This window comes from Oncorhynchus tshawytscha, linkage group LG14, assembly GCF_018296145.1.
Source record: "Oncorhynchus tshawytscha isolate Ot180627B linkage group LG14, Otsh_v2.0, whole genome shotgun sequence".
Lineage (NCBI taxonomy): Eukaryota > Metazoa > Chordata > Actinopteri > Salmoniformes > Salmonidae > Oncorhynchus > Oncorhynchus tshawytscha.
In genome coordinates, this window is record NC_056442.1 from 12,224,506 (window position 1) to 12,246,570 (window position 22,065).

Here is a 22,065-nt window from a genome sequence, read left to right on the forward strand (position 1 = left end):
AATTCAGAGTGGATTTCACAGTCATGGTACTTAATATTATTTCCCTTGGCATGGACTGAAACACCTTTAAAACAGGAGTGCTGAGTGCTAGTGTGTTATGAGTTTTGTTTTTGGCTGTGGGACGTTCAGCGTTTCAGATAAGATACCTTAATTGTTCCTATACAGTATGGGATCACAAACTGATCTAAACAAATCTCTCTTTCTCTTCCTCTCACTCCCTCTCTCTCTCTGCTACATGATCTTTGACAGCCTCCTAACCCTTGGCCTCGTTCTCCGGCCTAATTGTGTGTAGGCAAAAGGTTTTGGTTTGTTTGTATGACAAAGTAACAATGACTGCCCTGCACAACAGCAGTCAGAGCAGAATTGATTTAGCATATACCTGGACCCTTAGACTCTGCATGGATCCAATTCTCTTTGGTTCTCGGCTAACATCACATTTCACAAATACAATGGTTGTTGTTGTAGTTGTTGACCTTGGGATAGCTTCTATTACTTTCAGCCAGTGATCATGTCCAGACCTTTATTGACCTTTGACCCTGTAAGGCACTAATCCAAGGGAACACAGTGACATTCTGGGGTGTTGTTATACATCATTGAGTTTATTTGAGAGAACTTTTCAAAATAAAAACACATAGAGTAAATCAGTCAAAAGTTTGGACACCTACTCATTCAAGGGTTTTTCTTTATTTTTTTTACTATTGTCTACATTGTAGAATAATAGTGAAGACATCAAAACTATGAGATAACACATTCGGAATCATGTAGTAACAAAAAAAGTGTTCAGGAAATTAAAACATATTTTATATTTCAGATTCTTTAAAGTAGCCAACCTTTGCCTTGATGACAGCTTTGCACACTCTTGACACTCTCAACCAGCTTCACGAGGTAGTCACCTGGAATGCATTTCAATTAGCAGGTGTGCCTTCTTAAAAGGTAATTTGTGGAATTTATTTCCTTCTTAATGCTTTTGAGCCAATCAGTTGTGTTTTCACAAGGTAGGTGTGGTATACAGAAGTTAGCCCTATTTGGTAAAAGACCAAGTCCATATTATGGCAAGAACAGCTCAAATAAGCAAAGAGAAACAACAGTCCATCATTACTACATTCAAGAATCTTGAAAGTTTCATCAAGTGCAGTCGCAAAAAAAAAAACCATCAGGCTCTGTGATGAAACTTGCTCTTATGAGGACCGCCACAGGAAAGAAAGACCCAGAGTTACTTCTGCTGCAGAGGATAAGTTCCTTAGAGTTTTAACTGCACCTCAGATTGAAGCCTGAATAAATGCTTCACAGAGTTCAAGTAACAGACACATCTCAGCATTAACTGTTCAGAGGAGACTGTGTGAATCAGGCCTTTATGGTTGAATTGCTGCAAATAAACCACTACTAAAGGACACCAATAAGAAGAAGAGTCTTGCTTGGTCCAAGAAACACAAGCAATGGACAATAGACCAGTGGAAATCTGTCCTTTGGTGTGAGTCCAAATTTGCGATTTTTGGTTCCAACCACCGTGTCTTTGTGGGATGCAGAGTAGGTGAACAGATGATCTCTGCATGTGTGGTTCCCAACGTGAAGCCTGGAGGAGGAGGTGTGATGATGTGTGGGTGTGCTTTCTTGGTGACACCGTCTGTGATTTATTTTGAATTCAAGGCACACTTAACCAGCAAGGCTACCATAACATTCTGCAGCGATACACTATCTCATCTTGTGACGGGGTAACGTTGGACCCAGGTGCAGAGAAGAGACCAGACGAGGAATCAGTGGTTAAGGATAAACATCATTCTTTACTGAGCAAAGGTAGCCGCAGGAAAAGAACGCACAGGGTAAACAATTCAAGCTTCTGCAAAGGACAACAGAAAACACCTATTTTAACAGGGAAATCATAATGAGTAAATTGGACACATCTGAGTGTCGTTAATGTCTCTATGACGGTCTCTGCCGCCCTCTGATGACAGGTGGAACCATGACACATCTGGTTTGCCCTTAGAGGGACTATCATTTGTTTTTCAACAGGACAATGATCCAAAACACACCTCCAGACTGTGTATGGGCTACTTGACCAAGGAGAGTGATGGAGTGCTGCATCAGATGATGTCTCATTTATAAACATTGCGTAGGCACAAAAGAAGGCTTATGCCACTTTCTAAGCAAACATTGGGATTTATAAAAACAAACATGACGGGAGACTGTGCGGCCTTCCTCGGACACTTTGACCCATATGTATGTACATAACCTGGAGAAATGAGAAACTGCGACTCCGATGGCAGAAGGATGAAACTGTTTGTGTAAAAATAAATCGAAAAGTTCCCTGGAGTGCACACAAAACAAAAAACACACAAAAAACATGATTTAGGATAACAAGTACAAACGGAGATATCTTTTTTTGCAAAAGAACCCCTCAAATATGTTGTACAGTTTAATCGGGAATCATATTTAATTGGATCTGTAATTATTATACAATACTTGCATGTTATGACATTTATTCTCATACATAATAAGGTGAACAGCAAGACAAATTACGTTAAACTGATGCCGTTTTCGATGCCTCAGTCGGGCAGATAAGAGTGCACAGTTTCATATCTTGTTATCACATGTTGGTTGTGCAGAACTGTCAATGTGATAATGGCCCTGTCATTTACAATAGTCAGTTACAATCAGGGTAATTACCACACCTGAAGGTGTTAGGTAGCTTAGACAATCAAATGGGTGGGGGTAAAAAAGGCATGCAATTACAATGCGTAATGATGCACAATGGCTGCTTTGGCGCTGTTGGAAGACTTGGCGAATGGAAGAATTCGGAGAGAGCGAATTTTCAGAGACCAGCAAGATTTACTGGCCAATGATGATAAGTGGCTTATTATTATTAGCAAGAGCTGTTCTCATGGATCTCTGTGCTGTAGTAGGCCCAGCTTTACAGAGAAGCACCCGCAGAAACCAAGCCGTGCCTGTCCCACTTCAACTCCTCGGCAACCTCGTTAAAAGCGTCGATGGTGTCTCTGCGTCTGTGAGGACGAGGCCGTGGAGGTTTTGTGATGCACGAGGTGCAGTGGAGAAGCCGGGCCTGGGCGCACTCAGCTCCTGCTCAGCTGCAGTACCACCGACCCCCCGCTGGAACACACAGCTACTAAAAATGTCACAATTGTTTGTGTAAAATAAATGTTTAAACACAACTTGAATGCATTTGATTTATACTCGTTTCAAACGAGGAAATACTTATTACATACCTGGATCATCCGGTGCATCGTGCATGTGTCCCCCTCCACCTCCGTCACTACTCCACTCAGGAGAGATTCCCCTATAATTACTGGCAAGTCACTCATCAAGGGGGTTGAGCTCCGGTGTCCCAGTGGCACAAACACTTTGTCTGTGTAAGGCTATGCACCTTTTGACCACGTCTTTTTTTTCTTTTTCTGAGAGGGTCCAACCTTTTGAGCCAGCAGCATTCACAGCGTCCGTCACATGTTGCCACTCTAACGACTTTTTGGAATTTGCATTCCCACACTGTGTCCACCAAACAATATATATTTTCTTGTTTCAACCTTCCCTACAAGAACTTCCATTTTTCACTGGGTGAATTTTATTTTTTTATCCATTCTGTCGGGATTTGCCGCCATTGTCATCATGCAGTCAGTGTGGGTGAATATTAATTAGGGGCGTTTCACTGACTATTTATGGGCAACCATGGGCGTTAAAAGGATGGGACAAGACGCTCGCTCACATGTGGCAAATTTTGAGTTTATTGTGATTTATAAAGGGCGACTGGCGTGGGACATGCGTGCGCACTGACCTCAACCCAAATTAGATGATTTGGGATGAGTTGGACCGCAGAGTGAAGGACAAGCAGCCAACAAGTGCTCAGCATATGTGGGAACTCCTTCAAGACTGTTGGAAAAGGTGAAGCTGGTGAAGCTGGTTGAGAGAATGCCAAGAGTGTGCAAAGCTGTCATCAAGGCAAAGGGTGGCTACTTTGAAAGAATCTCAAATATAAAATATATTGTGATTTGTTGAATACTTTTTTGGTTACTACATGATTCCCTATGTGTTATTTCATAGTTTTGATGTCTTCACTATTGTGCTACAATATAGAAAACTGTAAAAATAAAGAAAACCCTTGAATGAGTAGGTGTGTCCAAACTTTTGACAGGTAATGTTTGTTATTGAAGTTATACTGCCTATGTAATTACTAGGTAGAGAAGTACAGTGCTGTGAACACGTATTTGCCCCTGTCTAATTTTCTCTACTTTTGCATATTTTTGATACTGAATGTTTTCAGATCTTCATCCAAAAGTTTAGAGAAAGGGAACCTGAGTGAACAAATAACACAACAATTACATACTTATTTCATTTATTTCATAAACAAAGTTATGAAACACCCCTTGCCCGAGTGTGAAAAAGCAATTTCCCCCTTACACTCAATAACTGGTTGTGCCAACTTTAGCTTCAATGACTCCAACCAAACACTTCCTGCAGTTGTTGATCTGTCTCTCATGTTGATGTGGAGGAATTTCGGTCCATGCAGAACTGTTTTAAAGCATGAACTGCTCGTTCCAAGTCTTGCCAGGACATCTCAATTGGGATTGAGAAAATCAGAAAGTGGACAAATACTTTTTCATGGCACTGGTTCCAGAGTCGCTTAAAACACAAAAATATACTTTTGTATATGCAGTGGTTTTCTAAGGAATGATAAACACCAATGGGCAAAGTGTGACCGAAGGTTTAAAATCATCATTCGTAACCCTGGGAGTCATAGGATGTTCAATCCTTTAAAAGCGTAAACATTAATGAAATTGTTCTTCATCCAGACCACACACACACTGCTCCCACACTTAGTAATTGTATAAGTGTGCCCTTTGTTCACCATTGTCCTGTAGGATTATTGTTACAATGTCCGTTGGTTGTGTGAGTACCTGTGCTGTGTTGTTTTGGCTTTCGTGCCACTTGTATTGTGCAAATGATTATGGGTTTCGTCCCGTGAATCATTGTATGCGTGTATGTTATGGGTCTCGCCTCGGTGTATTTATTCGAGGTACTCCTCGCTCTTTTGTTTGGGTTTCAACCCTGTGTTTTGTACACATGTTTGCCTGGTCTTTGTCCCCGTGACTTTACATGGCACGCTGTAATTTGGATCAATAAAAAACCCTATTATGCCTTCCTGCGCCTGTCTTCCGATCCCTTTATACCAATGTGACACCACCAATTTTTCACATTTGTGTTTTTTCCCCAGAAATGATTGCTTGCTGGTACCTTCATGTGTGTGTAAAATATAACAGATTTTTTATTCATTGATTTTAGGTGTATTCAAATGTATATCAATTGTTTAGCTGGAATAGAATGTTCATAGACTGTATATTTGACTGTGATAATGAGGTTGTCTCAACTAGCTATCTATTAATTATTTAACACCCTTTTTCTCCCCAATTTCGATCTTGTCTTATCGCTGCAACTCCCCAACGGTCTAGGGAGAGGCGAAGATCGAGTCATGCGTCCTCCGACACATGACCCGCCAAACCACGCTTCTTAACAACCGGAAGCCAGCCGCACCAATGTGTCGGAGGAAACACAGTTCGACTGATGACCAAGGTCAGCCTGCAGGTGTCCGGCCCGCCACAAGGAGTCGCTAGAGTGCGATAACCCTGACAACGCTGGGCCAATTGTGTGTTGCCCTAGGGGACTCCCGATCACGGCCGGTTGTGACACAGCCTCTAGCACTGCGATGCTTCTCAACTATCTTAAGATTAATGCATTAACTGTAAGCCACTCTGGATAAGAGCATCTGCTAAACAACTAAAATGTCAAATGTAAATGTTTTTTGGGTTCCATGTAGAACATTGTAGACATTTCGTCGGGGAATTGACTACAAGGTGCCGAAAGTGTTCTACAGAGATGCTAGCCCATGTTGATTTCAATGCCTCTCAAAGTTGTGTCAAGTTAGCTGGATGGATACAATATATAGCATTTGCATAGGAGAATCCTTTTGGGTTCCATGTAGAACCCTCTGTCAAAAGGGTTCTACATGGAACCCCAAAAAGTTCTACCTGGAATCAAGGGTTCTTCAAAGGGTCCTCTATGGGGACAGCCAAAGAACCTGTGATGGAAATGTTTAAGTTTGTGCTTTTCTAATAACCGATTTCTATATTCTATTCATGTGCTTTTCTAATAACCGATTTCTGTGTTCATGCAAGTAACTGATTGAACGAATCCTCACTATCAGTATCTGCAATTTGGCAGTATGCCCAAAACCTTGTTTTGAGAAGGGGATATCTCAGTTTCAAGGTCTCAGCTTAGAGAAGAAGCCTTGTGAGGCATTGGTCTGTCACATGCATGACCCAGTATTGGTCGGTCACATGAAGGAAGCAAACTTTAATGATGAATTTATGATGAATGATGAATAAGCTAAATCCTGCAAATATAATTTGTCTATATATAAGAGAACTAACAGGACTGCCCCGGGTAGAGCTCCTGATCGACATGTGGACTTGGTGCTTCGAGTTGGTTGGTACCTCTGTAGAGTGCTGATAATAAACCATGATTCATTTAAGATTAACTTGTCCCTGGGTAGAATTTCCACGACAAACCCTTTAAGGTTCTAGATAGCACCTTTTTTGTAATGCGAGATCAGTATGAAAAACATTTACATTTTACATTTAAATTACCATGATGCCATATCTCTTTCATAAGTTCTTTAAAGTTGTTTAAAATAAAAGCTCATTTAAAAACGTTTTTGAAAATGGATATAGAGCGTTATATACAAAAAAAACATAATGTAATCATGAAGTTAATTCAATATCCTCTAAACAGGAAGTCAATTTAAATTATTGCATAATATACAATATTTTGAAAGCAACTTGTTTGTTGCTTGGCAGCCGTCGCATTGGCTGGATCAATTATGCAATAAGGAGAAACGATTGCATGATTAAAAAGTTAAAACTGCTAATTCATTTAATGGAGCATGAATACAGATATTGGTGCAACACTTAACGCTGGAATCCTTAATGCTGAAACTGCCACGTCCGTATGCGTATTACAACAACAAAGAAGTGACTGCAAACAATGAACATGTCATTGTACTGCAAAAAAAAATGTTTTATCATGCTGCGCAACGCTCCTCAGCTCGGCAACAAAAACAACAACAACGGTGGTGACATTAGTATGAAAATTATACCTTTGACTGGTTTCCCAAACACAGGAACAAGTAGCTGTAATGACAGTCTTTTAAGCTGGATTTTGGCCCCACACAATCTCCATACAAATTGACTTTCCTCAAGAAGAAATGTAAAAAGCTCCACTGTCTAAGACAGTCTTGAGCAGAGAAATCTTGAGCAGAGTAATTGGATTAATGGGAGAATGAATCTAGAGACGATGGTTACTATGCATATGTCCTCATCGCTTCTATCGTTTAAAATTATCATTAGCGAAGAGAAGGTATGTTTACTGTGCTTCGATCCTTTCCCTATTCATCTGTTTCATCACTTGTCACATTGATCTTCTTCTCCCGTCATTCCTCGTGCCCTCCATCCAATGTCAAGAACGTAAAGGGATCTATTACCAATAGTTTGCAGCCCATTGCGGCTCATTTAGCAGTTACACTTTGAGAGATCAATCTTCCCTTCCTGATGACACATTTGGCTAGTCACCGTGATCCTGTTCTGTTCAGCTAGCCCGCCCGGTGCCATTCAATTTCACATGCTGTCTCTGGCAGGCAGGCTGTCTTTCTCTCTGTCTCTCGTGCTCTGACTCCCTCTCTTTTTATCCTTCTCTCCCACCCTCTACCCCGAACTCCTCTCTCTTTTACCCCCCCGTACCTAATCTAGAGGCTAATTACCACCAGAGGTGATGGAGGGACGCAGGTTTAAATTACACTGCATTAATCAAACCGTCCTGAAACAACACATTATTTTAACATACTCATTAGATTGAATTAGATGAAATTATCGAACCTTCCCTCTCTGCAGACAGGTCAGTTGATCTATAGTCTATCTAGAAAACAGCCTGTCCAGGAAATGTACAAATAGTGGATCCTAAAACATGTAACTAACTCTGTCTGACACTGCCATTAAGGGTAAATAAGAAGGCTAAATGATTATGCAGACTAAACAAAGTATGGTAAATAGTGTGTCAGAATGCAAACGCACTGAGTTGGCACTTGGCAGTCATGCCATGTATGCATGTATTGGTATTTAAGTTAATGTCGTCAGAGGGGATATGCATAATATCCTATTGTGATGAGATAGGTTTGTCTGCCCTATTCACTGCCAGTTTTAATGCATCACAGCTTGACAATCCAGGAAATTAGACATTTGTTGCAACCGGGGTAAAGCCCCTTTAGGAACCATACTTAGATATGCACCACTGCAGACATCTGTGTCATGGGGCCACCCCTATTGCTCTTGCCTTCATCTTCTCCTTACACCTCCTCCCTAAACCTCTTTTCATCAACAAAGGACGAAGCTTGCTGATCAGTGCTGACATTTCCCCTGACTAAACAATGCCAATTCCTTGTGGTGTGCCCAACATGTATTCTATTGAATATGTAAATACTGTACAAATACACAGATCACTAACAGCCCTGTTCTGTTCTGACAGTTACATTTTGAGTTTAAGGCTAGCTGGGGTAAGTCAATAGTGAAATTGAATCAAAGGAAAGGTTTATCTTATTTCTCTGAATAAAGTGTTGGCTGGCAGGTCTGCCAGACAAAATAGTTGTGATGTTTGATTAAATAAACCAAATAGCTTTGTTACAAAAAACGTTCCCTCGTAAGAACGTGAACATTTGTGGAAGTCCTTACAACCAAAACACAATGTTTCAAAACCAAACGGAAATCACTTAACTCCTCATTCAAAACTTCTCTATACATACAAGCTTTCTCTCTCGAAAAAACAGCCAAACGTCAAACGTCATATGGTGATGCGGAGCGGAATTGAATGCTAAACAGAGCAACAATTTCTTTGTTTCACAATGAGTGGTGATGTGATGTTTCCTCTGAAGGCTTGCTGGGAGCAGATGGCGATACAATATGAGGACAGGGCCATTAGTGAATTCTTCAGTACTTTGGACACTTTGGAGCTGTCTGTTCAATGGGAGGATTGGGGACCACACGTACACACACACACACACACACACACACACACACATATGCACACACATACAGGCATGCAGGCACAAAGGCACACTCATACCCACACACACACACACACACATACACACCACACACACACATACACACCACACACACACACACACACACGTACACACACACACGCAGACTCTCACTGCCTGCAGGCATGAGCCAGCATAGTCAGATGGCTACCGACCAGCCTCAGTCTGTAAAATGACATGCCCACAAAGCTCACAGGTGGCTGAGAGGAAGAAACAGACAACCATTCCAGCATATTGGTGCCACATCTTTCCGCTTGTTTGTTTGCCATTGGCGTTGTCTAACTGTCTATACGAGCCATGTGCTGCCATCACACACCACCTCACCAAAAAATAGAACACATACAAACTGGAAAATGCAATGAAACCATATGGTCTCATTAGAATATGTGGAAATAGCAACATTTAATCACTGAAGTTAAATGTCAACCAATCTGACATATTATGTCACTAGAGGTGACATTACGCAGCTAGGCGAAGATACAAATCTAATCTCTGCGGAGTATTGAGTTGTGAAATGAGATTGTAATACAGTTGGATTACCACAGACAGTGCAAAATCTTCAAACTAAATCATTGACTTTTGTGACTGTCATGCTTCATGAGGCCTGTGTCTATTTGTCGTGCAGCTCCCAACTGTGCCCTAACTGTGTTTTAGTCACAAACAAACAGCCACACAGCTTCCATGCAGAAAATGTGGTTCTCCACTTAATAAAACACACTGTTTGTTTTTGATAATATCAATTGGATGTGTTGCTTGACCAGTAAACTGTGAAAGGTCAACTCAGTCATTTGAAAAACATGAAGAAATACCACTGTATCGAAGAACTAAATGATTGATATAAAACAGAGTAGATACAGTAGATGGCTGGTACAGACAAAAGGAAATTGATGATGAGTTTATGTTTAAACAATCAAACAGATTAGCCACTCAACCATTTTGCCATTTTGTAGTGGAGTGTGTTGAGAGCTTCAAGTTCCTCAGTGTCCACATCACTAAGGACCTATCATGGTCCAAACACACCAACACAGTCGTGACGAGGGCATGACAATGCCTCTTCCCTCTCAGAAGGCTGAAAATATTTGGCATGGGCCCTCAGATCCTCGAAACATTCTACAGCTGCACCATTGAGAGCATCTTGATTGGCTGCATCACCACTTGGTATGGCAGCTGCTCGGCAACCGAACACAAGGCGCTACAGAGGGTAGTGTGTATGGCCCAGTACATCACTGGGGCCGAACTCCCTGCCATCCAGGACCTCTATACCACACGCTTTCAGAGGAAGGCCCTAAAAAGACTCCAGTCATAGATTGTCTATCTGCTACCGCATGGTAAGCAGTACTGGAGTGCCAAGTCTGGGACCAAAAGGCACGGCATCTACCCCCAAGCCTTAAGACTGCTAAACAGTTAATCAAATGGCACCCCGAGACAATTTATATGCATGGACACCCTTCATTATTTATTTATCTTAATTGTTTTGCACTGACTCCCTTGCACTGGCTCTATGCACACTCACTAGACTCTACCCATACATACTACACTGACACTGCAAAACACACACACACATACACTACATACGCTCACTCAAAACACACACATACACACATATTGATGTCATACACACACAGACACGCACACACAAACACACACACACACAAACACACACACTCACACACACACACACACACACACACACACACACACACACACACACACACACACACACACACACACTGTTTATTATCTATCCTGACGGCCTAGTCACTTTTACAACTACCCACATGTGCATACCGTATTACCTCAATCACCTCAACTTCCTCGTACCCCTGCACATTAACTCAGTACTGGTACTCCTTGTACGTACATAGCCTTGATATTGTTTTTATTGTGTTACTCTTTCCTTTTTTAATTAGCAAATATTTGTCTTACTTTTTAACTCTGCATTGATGGGAATGGGCTCGTAAAGGAAGCATTTTACTGTAAAGTCTACACCTGTTGTATTTGGCGCATGCGACCAATAAAGTTTGATTTGAACTGACTTTACAGTACAAATGTACCAATATACAGGATTTATCAAAACAGATTACAGATTACAGACAAAAATAGCATCAATAGGACAAACATATGGTTTTTGATCAAATCGTGGATTAACAAACTTGGGAATAAGGCTGTAAAAGCGAAGTGCTCTTACTGTAAGCAAAAGGTGTCTATGAATATGTTCGAAACACATTTAAATGTCTCAATGAAACCTGAAATTGAACTAGAAATCTAGAAAATCACAAAGGCATTAAAGCGCAACCTTTCTCTTTGCTTTCGATCTGATCAATATTCAATTCCAGTTTCAATCATTTGACATAATCGGCATGGACATCATTTGAGCAGTAAGTTCTCCCTGCTTATTTGGGTGGTGGTGCTCGGCACTCTGCACCTTTGAAGCTGGTGTCATAAGGTCAAGTCGTGGAAAATGAATTGTATTTTATTAATGCAGAGAAGGAGAAACCGAGAGGCACTAATGATAAAGACCACTTAGCAGCAAATTAAGAAGAATCCTGGTGATTGATGACATTAATAGGAATACTGATCTGGGTGCTGTTGTGAATATCTAAGATTTCAGAGTCCATTATCTCATACACATTTAAGTAGGCTAATTACCATTGCAAGGACAAGGAGGATACAGGATCAACTTCTCCTAGTGAGATGGTTGTTATCCATTTTCAAACAAAGGACAAATGGAATATGCTCTATATCCCCTTTTCTAACTGTGGATTCAGGGATGGTGCATTGCAGAGCAAATGTGCATTATAGTGTTACAAAAGGCTAACAGCCTCTTTGAGACAGAAGTGGGCTTAATTCATTGCAACCTGATGCAACCCAAGCTTACTGCTCGCTCTCTCTCCCTCTCTCTCTCTCGCATTCTCTCTCTCTCTGTGTCTATATCCCTCTCTCTCACTCTCCCTCTCTTCTTTTTCCTTCTATTTCACCCCGGGCACTCAGGAGGATGTGTGCCCATGCAGAAGCAGAGTACAGACTTTTAAGGGGTCTGTCAGGAATGACTTTTCATATAAAGAGGTACAATTCCAAAGAATTATATTTTGTGTTTCTTCAGTGTAGATGGCCCACAAACATGTATGAAATCCAGAACAACACACACACACATGCACACACGCACGCACACACACACACACACACACACACACAGGATGTCGCTATTAAGCACGAGAATGTTATTGTGATGCAGTGATGATTTATTACAGTCTGACGGGGGAACAAAGCGACCCACTTGGAGAATAATTAGAAATGGGCTGAAACACGACATCATCAATGTTTACCCTCTTTTACCCTTCTATAACTGTGATTACTTTTTTAAAACATTTTTTTTTTGTGGTAAATATTTAACCAAAGTCAGATCGACGACGACACCTGCTAGGGGAGTCTAGACAGTGTAAAGTCTGAAGTACTGTTTGAGAATAGGTCATAAGGTCATAAAGTCATAAACATAGCACCATAAGGTCATAACACGATAAGGTAATAGCACCACAAGGTCATCGCACCACAAGGTCATCGCACCATAAGGTCATCGCACCACAAAGTCATAGCATCATAAGGTCATAAGGTCACGCAATAATTGTACTGTCCTACAATTGCATCAAACAAGTATTTAACCCTCAAGCTACCGTCTAGGGTCTTTTTGACCTAAGAGGCATATTTGTGATCATAGCCCAAAGGTGGTTTATTCAATTGTTCCACATAATCGTGATTTGGTCAATCAACTTGTTCTAAACAAATCTCAATCATTGCTTAGTGTTCCCGTATCAATTTAAAAAAAAAATTCAAGTCCTTTAGGGTAATTTAGACCCCAGCCAAAAACACTCAATTCTGCCTATAGTAATTTTATAAGTAGAACCTTTATTTGAATGAGCCAATTGGAAGCTGGGGATGATTATTAGGTGGCCATGATGGTGTGAGGGCCAGATTGGGAATTTAGCCAGGACACCGGGGTTTTTGTTTTTGAATTTTTTTAAATCTTTATTTAACTAGGCAGGTCAGTTAAGAACAAATTCTTATTTTCAATGACGGCCTAGTGGGTTAACTGTCTTGTTCAGGGGCAGAACGTCAGATTTTTACCTTGTCAGCTCGGAAATTGATTTTGCAACCTTTTGGTTATTAGTCCAATGCTCTAACCACTAGGCTACCTGCCGTTAACAAGCCTACTCTTTCCATGAGAGCCATGGAAAGAGTAACGTCATAACATCCCATCCAAAAGACAGATTATGTCATCAGAGGATGGAGGGGGACCTGTATCAATTATTTTGACCAGATAAGACAGATCACCTTCAGAGATGGAGAACCTTAATGTACTCACCTATGAATATAACTGTATAACCAGATCTCCAGACTGAGTGAAGCATCTATGAACGTTGGAACATCTTGAAGAACAAGTACCATCTCCACCCGGCACAGCCAGAAGAGGACTGGCCACCCCTCAGAGCCTGGTTCCTCTCTAGGTTTCTTCCTAAGTTCCTGCCTTTCTAAGGAGTTTTTCCTAGCCACCGTGCTTCCTTCTACATGTGCATTGATTGCTGTTTGGGGTTACAGGCTTGGTTTCTGTATAGCACTTAGTGACATCTGCTGATGTAAAAAGGGCTTCATAAATACATTTTATTTATTGATTGATTGACTTACCATGTGCAAAAATCTAAATGACCTTAGATATATGCTTAGTTGCAGTCAATGCAGCTCATAAAGCTATGTCAGTGGCATGCATACTTGGTAAAACTGTAATACAGAAACCGGCTACCCATGAATATACACATAGGGGGTGCATTTTCACACAGGTTTTACGCCAGTGTTTTACCCAAAAGGCAAAAAGGTTTCTGTTTCCATTTATGCTGGCCAGCACCCGTGTCTCACTGCACTCTTAAATAAATAATAAGAAAAGGGTTCTATTGCTTTCTTCATATATGTCACCCCTAACCTTTTTGTGTTTTTTTTAAATCAGAACTCCAGGGGTTCTTCTTCACTGAACCAAAACTGGTTCCATATAGAACCTTTCTGTTCCATATAGGGTTCTTTGTATAGGGTTCTATATGGAACAAATTTCTGTTTTATATAGAACCATAAGGGGTGCCATATATGAGGCAAACATAGAACCATTTTTGGTTCTATCCAGAACCTTTTTCTCTAGGAGTGTGGGCCATGGCTCCGGCAGTCCTGCTCTTACCTGGGACCAAAGCCAGGCCACTGGTACTTTTCAGCCTGCATTTACATAACAATGGCCAACTGTAACCTTTAACACTTTCTCACAAAGCAACTGTTTTGATTATGTAGAGGTTGTTGATTCTGCCCTTCACAAGTCCTTACTGTCAGCCCTAGCTATGGAAACAACAATTTCCCTAGTTTAACATAATGGTGTATACACTAGTGTCTACACTGGTATACACTGGTGTTACAGTTGAAAAGCAGCATTAATGCTGTGTTGGTGTGTATTATCAGAAAACAAAAAGATTATACTGAAAACGTTCTATAAATACCAGAATTCCGGTAATATCCTCCAATATTCTATGTGTAACTTACTATGATATGATAAACTATACCATTTGGTTTGAAGTGAATTTGAGGATTTGGGTATGCTTTTTGAAACATCCTGTCATAGGCTGTACCACCATCTTTTCAATAACAGCAATGCTAATGCTGACTGTGAGGTAAGTTACACTTAAAAAACGAAGCCATATTTTTGGTCAATGTCTCCCAGGACCACTTTTTTAACTGAATTGAATGACTTTTTGTCAGTAAAATTATGTTTATTTTAAATGTTGGTCAACTGCCACTTTAAATGGCAGTCGTTGATACCACATAAATACAACAAAATAAATATTTACTTCAAAATTCTGAAAACGAAATGATAATTTAATCAAATGATGGTAAACACGTTTTTTTTAGTACTATTGTATATTGTACATTGGAAAACAGCTGCACATTTTCTAAAGAATATGCTAATTAAATGTAATTTTGCTAAAATAACAGTATGTTTTGGTCATTTTTTATTTCAGATAACATTATTTACATGTGTAACAGATGTTTTGATAAGAAATAAGTTGATACTTTGTGATGATTGTTGCTTTTTGGGGTCAAAAATGACTCCAGAGGGTTAAACGTGTCGCAGTAATGGTATAATGTAAATAACTTGTTTTTTAGAAGTAAGAGAATATTACTAATATACTAATTAGTATACTAATATACTAATATATACTAATATATATTAATATACTAATATACTAATATATAATATACTATATGTAGTTATCTTAGTTACCTTACACACTTGTTCAATTGTCCTCTACCACCTTACATTCAAATATTCAGGAACTGACCTCCAAGACAAACATTCATTCTGCGATTTATTTTAAAGTGTCACCTCTCAGCATATCAGAAAAATAATTGTAATTTAACCATTTAACCTTTGTAGAGGAGAGATCCTTGAATTCCTCCTAATTTAGACACACACAGGCCTATAGCCAGGTTTTGCTTCGACCCTCATCGGGGAGAGAGGAGGTCCGGTAATATTTAATAGGCTAGAGTCTCCACTGCTATTTCTCTGGAGGATACGGTGCCTCAATTCATATCTGAGTCCTTGGAAGAAAAGTTATTACTGTGCTTTCGTCCCAAATGGCACCCTATTCCATACATGGGCCCTGGTCAAAAGTAGTGCACTTATGTAGGGAATAGGGTGCTATTTGCAAGATTCTGAGCTGTGACATTCCATTGGTTCAGCTACATTGGATTGGGCCAACTAGTCTGTCGGGATGATAAGCACAAAACGCTTCCTTCCACTTAACCATGAAGGAGATGCATAGATAGTGCTGCCAATGTGTGGCATGAGGTACTTGCTATTACACACTTGAAAATGTGGAGGCTCAAAATGCACCGTAACTGCTCAGTGAATTAGGTAATGTACCACAGCCACCAGGGCTGCCAGAAAACTTGTGGCGAGACAGCATTTGCCCCAGTTCTTTTCAATCACCAAACACGTTTACCAGACATATTCATTAGTTTATGTCATGGGGGAAAAAAATGCAATGGAAATGAAGGCAGGCGTTTCTTATTGGCCAAGTTGACATAGTACCTCCCCCAGCTTTAGCCTGTTTGCCTCTGTTTTGTATAGTGAATACAACCCTGTTACTGGGAATTCACATGGTAAACCCCACGCTCACTGCGACAGGTGGATTCACTTATCAGTCACAGTGGTTTCCTAGCTACAGCCCACAGAGCCTTATCGACCACGCCTTTCAACGACTAGTTTGGTTCCACCAGCACCTCGTTGTTTGACTCGGCATTCGGTTAGTGCTATCCGGGTTCCTTGGGACATCTCTACTTTAAACCCTAACCCTGACCTTAACCCTTACCTTAACCATTTTAAATGTCAACTTCCATGGGGTAAAGTCAGTGTTGGGACATCCCAAGCATCCTGATAGCACTGACTCTCTGCACTCTGCACTGTTTTATTATTTATTATTATTTATCATATGTACAGTATATACTGTATTCTAGTCAATGCCATCTTATTCAACTATTGCTGTATATATACATAATTCTATCCTGCGTATTCTATAGATATGCAAAATAATCTATCCACATACTGTCCATGATGTCTATATTGTCTGTACATCCCATCACATACAGTACCAGTAAAAAGTGTGGACACACCTACTCATTCCAGGGTTTTTCTTTATTATTACTATTTTGTACATTGTAGAATAATAGTGACGACATCAGAACTATGAAATAACACATATGGCATCATGTAGGAACCACAAAAGTGTTAAACAAATCAAAATATATTTCATTTATTTTTTATTCTTCAAAGAGCCAACCTTTGCCTTGATGACAGCTTTGCACAATTTTGGCATTCTCTCAACCAGCTTCATGAGGTAGTCACCTGGAATGCATTTCAGTTGACAGGTGTGCCTTGTTAAAAGTCCATATGTGAAATGTCTTTCCTTCTTAATGCGTTTGAGCCAATCAGTTGTGTTGTGACAAGGTAGGGGTGGTATTCAAAAGATAGCCCTATTTGGTAAAAGACCAAGTCCATATTATGGCAAGAACAGCTCAAATAAGCAAAGGGAAACGACAGTCCAGCATTACTTTAAGACATGAAGGTCAGTCAATATGGAAAATGTCAAGAACTTCAAATGCAATGGCTCTCATGAGGACCGCCACAGGAAAGGAAGACCCAGAGTTACAATCTGCTGCAGAAGATAAATTCATAAGTTAACTGCACATCAGATTGCAGCCCAAAGAAATGCTTCACAGAGTTCAAGTAACAGACACATGTCAACATCAACTGTTCAGAGGAGACTGTGGGAATCAGGCCTTAATGGGTCGAATTGCTGCTAAAGGACACCAATAATAAGAAGAGACTTGCTTGGGCCAAGAAACACGAGCAATGGACATTAGACCGGTGGAAATCTATTCTTTGGTCTGATTAATCCAAATTTGAGATTTTTGGTTCCAACCGCAGTGTCTTTGTAAGACACAGAGTAGGTGAACGGATGATCTCCGGAGGTATGATGGTGTGGGGGTGCTTTGCTGGTGACACTGTCAGTGATTTATTTAGAATTCAAGGTACACTTAACCAGCATGGCTACCACAGCATTCTGCAGCAATACGCCATCCCATCTGGTTTGCGCTTAGTGTGACTATCATTTGTTTTTTAACAGGACAATGACCCAAAACACACCTACAGGCTGGGTAAGGGCTATTTGACCAAGAAGGAGAGTGATGGAGTCCTGCATCAGATGACCTGGCCTCCACAATCACCCGACCTCAACCCAATTGAGATGGTTTAGGATGAGTTGGACCACAGAGTGAAGGAAAAGCAGCCAACAAGTGCTCAGCATATGTGGGAACTCCTTCAAGACTGTTGGAAAAGCATTCCTCGTGAAGCTGGTTGAGAGAATGCCAAGAGTGTTTAAAGCTGTCATCAAGGCAAGGGTGGCTACTTTGAAGAATCTAAAATCTAAAATATATTTTGATTTGTTTAACACTTTTTTTGGTTACTACATGATTCCATATGTGTTATTTCATAGTTTTGAGGTCTTCACAATTATTCTACAATGTAGAAAATAGTAAAAAATAAAGCAAAACCCTTGAATGAAGTAGTAGGTGTGTCCAATCTTTTGACTGGTAGTGTATACATATATATTTATACTCAGGACTCCGACATTGCTCATCATATTATTTATATATTTCTTAATTCCACTTTTATACATGTGTGTATTGTTGTGCATTATTAAATATTACTGCACTACTGGAGCTAGGAACACAAGCATTTCTCTACACCTGCAATAACATCTGATAAATATGTGGATGCGACCAATAAAATGTGATTTAATTTGACTTGGTTTCTTTCTTTGCTCACACTCCTCTCTGATCTGTGGAATCTGACTTTGTGAATGTGTTATCTAGTGGAAACTCTCCTCTCCTGTCTGCCTGGTTTCCTGCCACATGATAGAGTGAACACACATTTTCATGAAAAACAAGGTATGTGTTAATAAAAGCAGTTTAAAAAAGCAGTTGAGTTGTCCTCTAAAACGATCTAGAATGATCCAATCTATAGCTAGCTAACAAAACTACTAATGTTTTTAGAGTAGGCTAGCTAAATAGCTAGGTAGCTGACATTAGCTAGCTAGTTTTATGCAATCATGCAGCCAGCAGCTAACCAGTATTGTTCTTTGGCATATTATTTTATTTCCACTGCTGGTAAATACAAACAAAATATTTTGTTCAATGTACAAAACCTACACATTCTGCCACAGAGCAGTCTACACAGACAATATGAACACATTTGTCCAACCTTAACAGATGGATGGCAAATGCAGAAATATAGAATTGATGTTTTCTATCACCACCATAACTTTCACATTTACAGAGACAAGCAGCCATCATGCCATCGGTCTTTTCAAATAGCTAGTGCATAGTGACACCTACTACCTATGAACTAGTAATGCAGGTTTGGTTAGAATAGAGTGCTATAGAAATGGTGGGTATTATTTTCAATGAAAATGTTGAAAGTAGCTGATTTAATGATTGAATATATGAATTCTAAAGGCAATCAGTTCCTACAGTGAGCACCAGGGAACTAATCTCTGGTGGGCCAGATAGAGACCAAGACAACAACACAAGCATATTTGTTGTATGACTTACACATAAAGAATTGTGTTCAATGTAACCCTCCCTGCCTTGTTAAAAAGTGTATAGTTGTGGCCAAAAGTTTTGAGAATGACACAAATATACATTTTCACAAAGTCTGCTGCATCAGTTTGTATGATAGCAATTTGCAAACACTCCAGAATGATATGAAGAGTAATCAGATGAATTGCAAAGTCCATATTTGCCATGCAAATGAACTGAATACCCCTAAAAGATTTCAACTGCATTTCAGCCCTGCCACAAAAGGACCAGCTGACATTATGTCAGTGATTTTCTCGTTAACACAGTTGTGAGTGTTGACGAAGACAAGGCTGGAGATCACTCTGTCATGCTGATTGAGTCCGAATAACAGACTGGAAGCTTCAAAAGGAGGGTGGTATTTGGAATCATTGTTCTTCCTCTGTCAACCATGGTTATCTGCAAAGAAACACATGCCGTCATCATTGCTTTGCACAAAAAGGGCTTCACAGGCAAGGATATTGCTGCCAGTAAGATTGCAGTTAAATCAACCATTTATCGGATCATCAAGAATTTCAAGGAGAGCGGTTCAAATGTTGTGAAGGCGGCTTCAGGGCGCCCAAGAAAGTCCATCAAGCGCCAGGACGGTCTCCTAAAGTAGATTCAGCTGCGGGATCGGGGCACCACCAGTACAGAGCTTGCTCAGGAATGGCAGCAGGCAGGTGTGAGTGCATCTGCACGCACAGTGTGCGAAGACTTTTGGAGGATGGCCTGGTGTCAAGAAGGGCAGCAAAGAAGCCACTTCTCTCCAGGAAAAACATCAGGGACAGACTGATATTCTTCAAAAGGTACAGGGATTGGACTGCTGAGGACTGGGTTAAAGTCATTTCTCTGATTAATCCGCTTTCCGGTTGTTTGGGGCATCCGGAAAAAAAGCCTCTCCCCGGAGAAGACAAGGTGAGCGCTACCATCGGTCCTGTGTCATGCCAACAGTAAAGCATCCTGAGACCATTCATATGTGTGGTTGCTTCTCAGCCAAGGGAATGGGCTCACTCACAATTTTGCCTAAGAACACAGCCATGAATAAAGAATGGTACCAACACATCCTCCAAGAGCAACTTCTCCCAACCATCCAGGAACAGTTTGGTGACAAACAATGCCTTTTCCAGCATGATGGAGCACCTTGCCATAAGGCAAAAGTGATACCTAAGTGGCTCGGGGAACAAAACATTGATATTTTGCGTCCATGGCCAGGAAACTCCCCAGATTTAATCCCATTGAGAATTTGTGGTCAATCCTCAAGAGTCGGGTGGACAAACAAAAACCCACAAATTCTGACAAACTCCAAGCATTGATTATGCAAGAATGGGCTGCCATCAGTCAGGATGTGGCCCAGAAGTTAATCGACAGCATGCCAGGGCAGATTGCAGAGGTCTTGAAAAAGAAGGGTCAACACTGCAAATATTGACTATTTTGCATCAACTTCATGTAATTGTCAATAAAAGCCTTTGACACTTATGAAATGCTTGTAATTATACTTCAGCATTCCATAGTAGCATCTGACAAAAATATCATAAGACACTGAAGCAGCAAACTTTGTGGAAATTTGGGTCATTTTTGTGTCATTCTCAAACCTTTTGGCCACGACTGTGTAGTGTTACATGTAACCATGCCTTGTATAAAGCTTACATAATTAAGAATTTTCAACGAGCTTTGTAATCAGATGAACAAATAAAAGGTTTTATGACATAAAATGACAATATTTTTTATTTCAAATATTTATTTTTCAATGTCTACTGATTAACATTGTGTGTGTATGTGTGTGTGTGTGTGTGTGTGTATAGAGTGAAATTAATATTTAAAGACATGTTTAGCATAACACAGCCCTGCTATAGTAAACTACAGAATGTAGTGCCTTCAGAAAGTATTCACACCCCTTGACTTTTTCCACATTTTGTTGTGAGATTTAGTGTCACTGGTCTTTGTTGTCCAATGCAATTGTTGTCTCTGGCTCTTTTGATATCAGATCCAGAATGAAAAATAACAAGGCTTGTGATCATTTGAAAGGGTTTGATCCAGCTAGGGACAGGAGTGTTTCCAAATCACATGACCCGACAAGAAAAAACCCAACCCTATAGTCATAGCACAGATGATAAGGGAAGCGATCTATGGCAATAACATTTTGTCATAGCCTACGAATAGTACACAGAGTTTTACCTGACCAAGTCATGAGACCAGGACAAACTCCATGCCCCAGAAAAAAAAACAAATTAATTTTGCCATACCATTTTCTTTAACTTGTGGTGTCACCTCTGCCAGCCACTGAAAACACGTATGGAAGGAACAGATCTATTTCTGTCCGAGTATGTTTACTCCATATCCCCTATCATTAAGACACAATTCGTATTTGCTAAGGCAGCAATGGAGTTGTCAATATTGGATTACCACTATAAAAAAAGTCGACTGTGGATAAACTGTAATGATATTGGTCATTTATGGTCGATCTAGTGTTGGGCGTAAGGTCTTCCTTCAGCTGTAGCCTAGCACATATTTCAGAGGTTGATATTGGTCCGGCAGGCTAAACAGGTGAGCATGTAATGAACAAGCTGACCGGATGGGTTTCATTAACCAGTAGCCAGTATCTTAGTGGACATACTGATGTTGAGCAGGTATACAGCCTACTACCGTATTTGAGTATTTGGTACCATTGTATGGAGTTTCTTTGCATGATTATTTTTTTCATTGAC

General features: G+C 40.3%; 1 protein-coding gene across 1 annotated transcript in view; it reads right to left on the reverse strand.

Moving 5' to 3' along the window:
• Positions 1-3,239, reverse strand: part of LOC112267734 (low-density lipoprotein receptor-related protein 1B-like) — a 63,964-nt gene extending 60,725 nt beyond the window's left edge. The window contains exons 1-2 of the mRNA XM_042296648.1: positions 3,222-3,239; positions 3,036-3,105 (exon numbers count right to left, since the gene is read on the reverse strand). Coding sequence (XP_042152582.1) covers positions 3,036-3,105; positions 3,222-3,239 — 88 coding nt within the window. The remainder of the gene's footprint in view (positions 1-3,035; positions 3,106-3,221) is intronic.
• Positions 3,240-22,065: the final 18,826 nt, after the last annotated feature.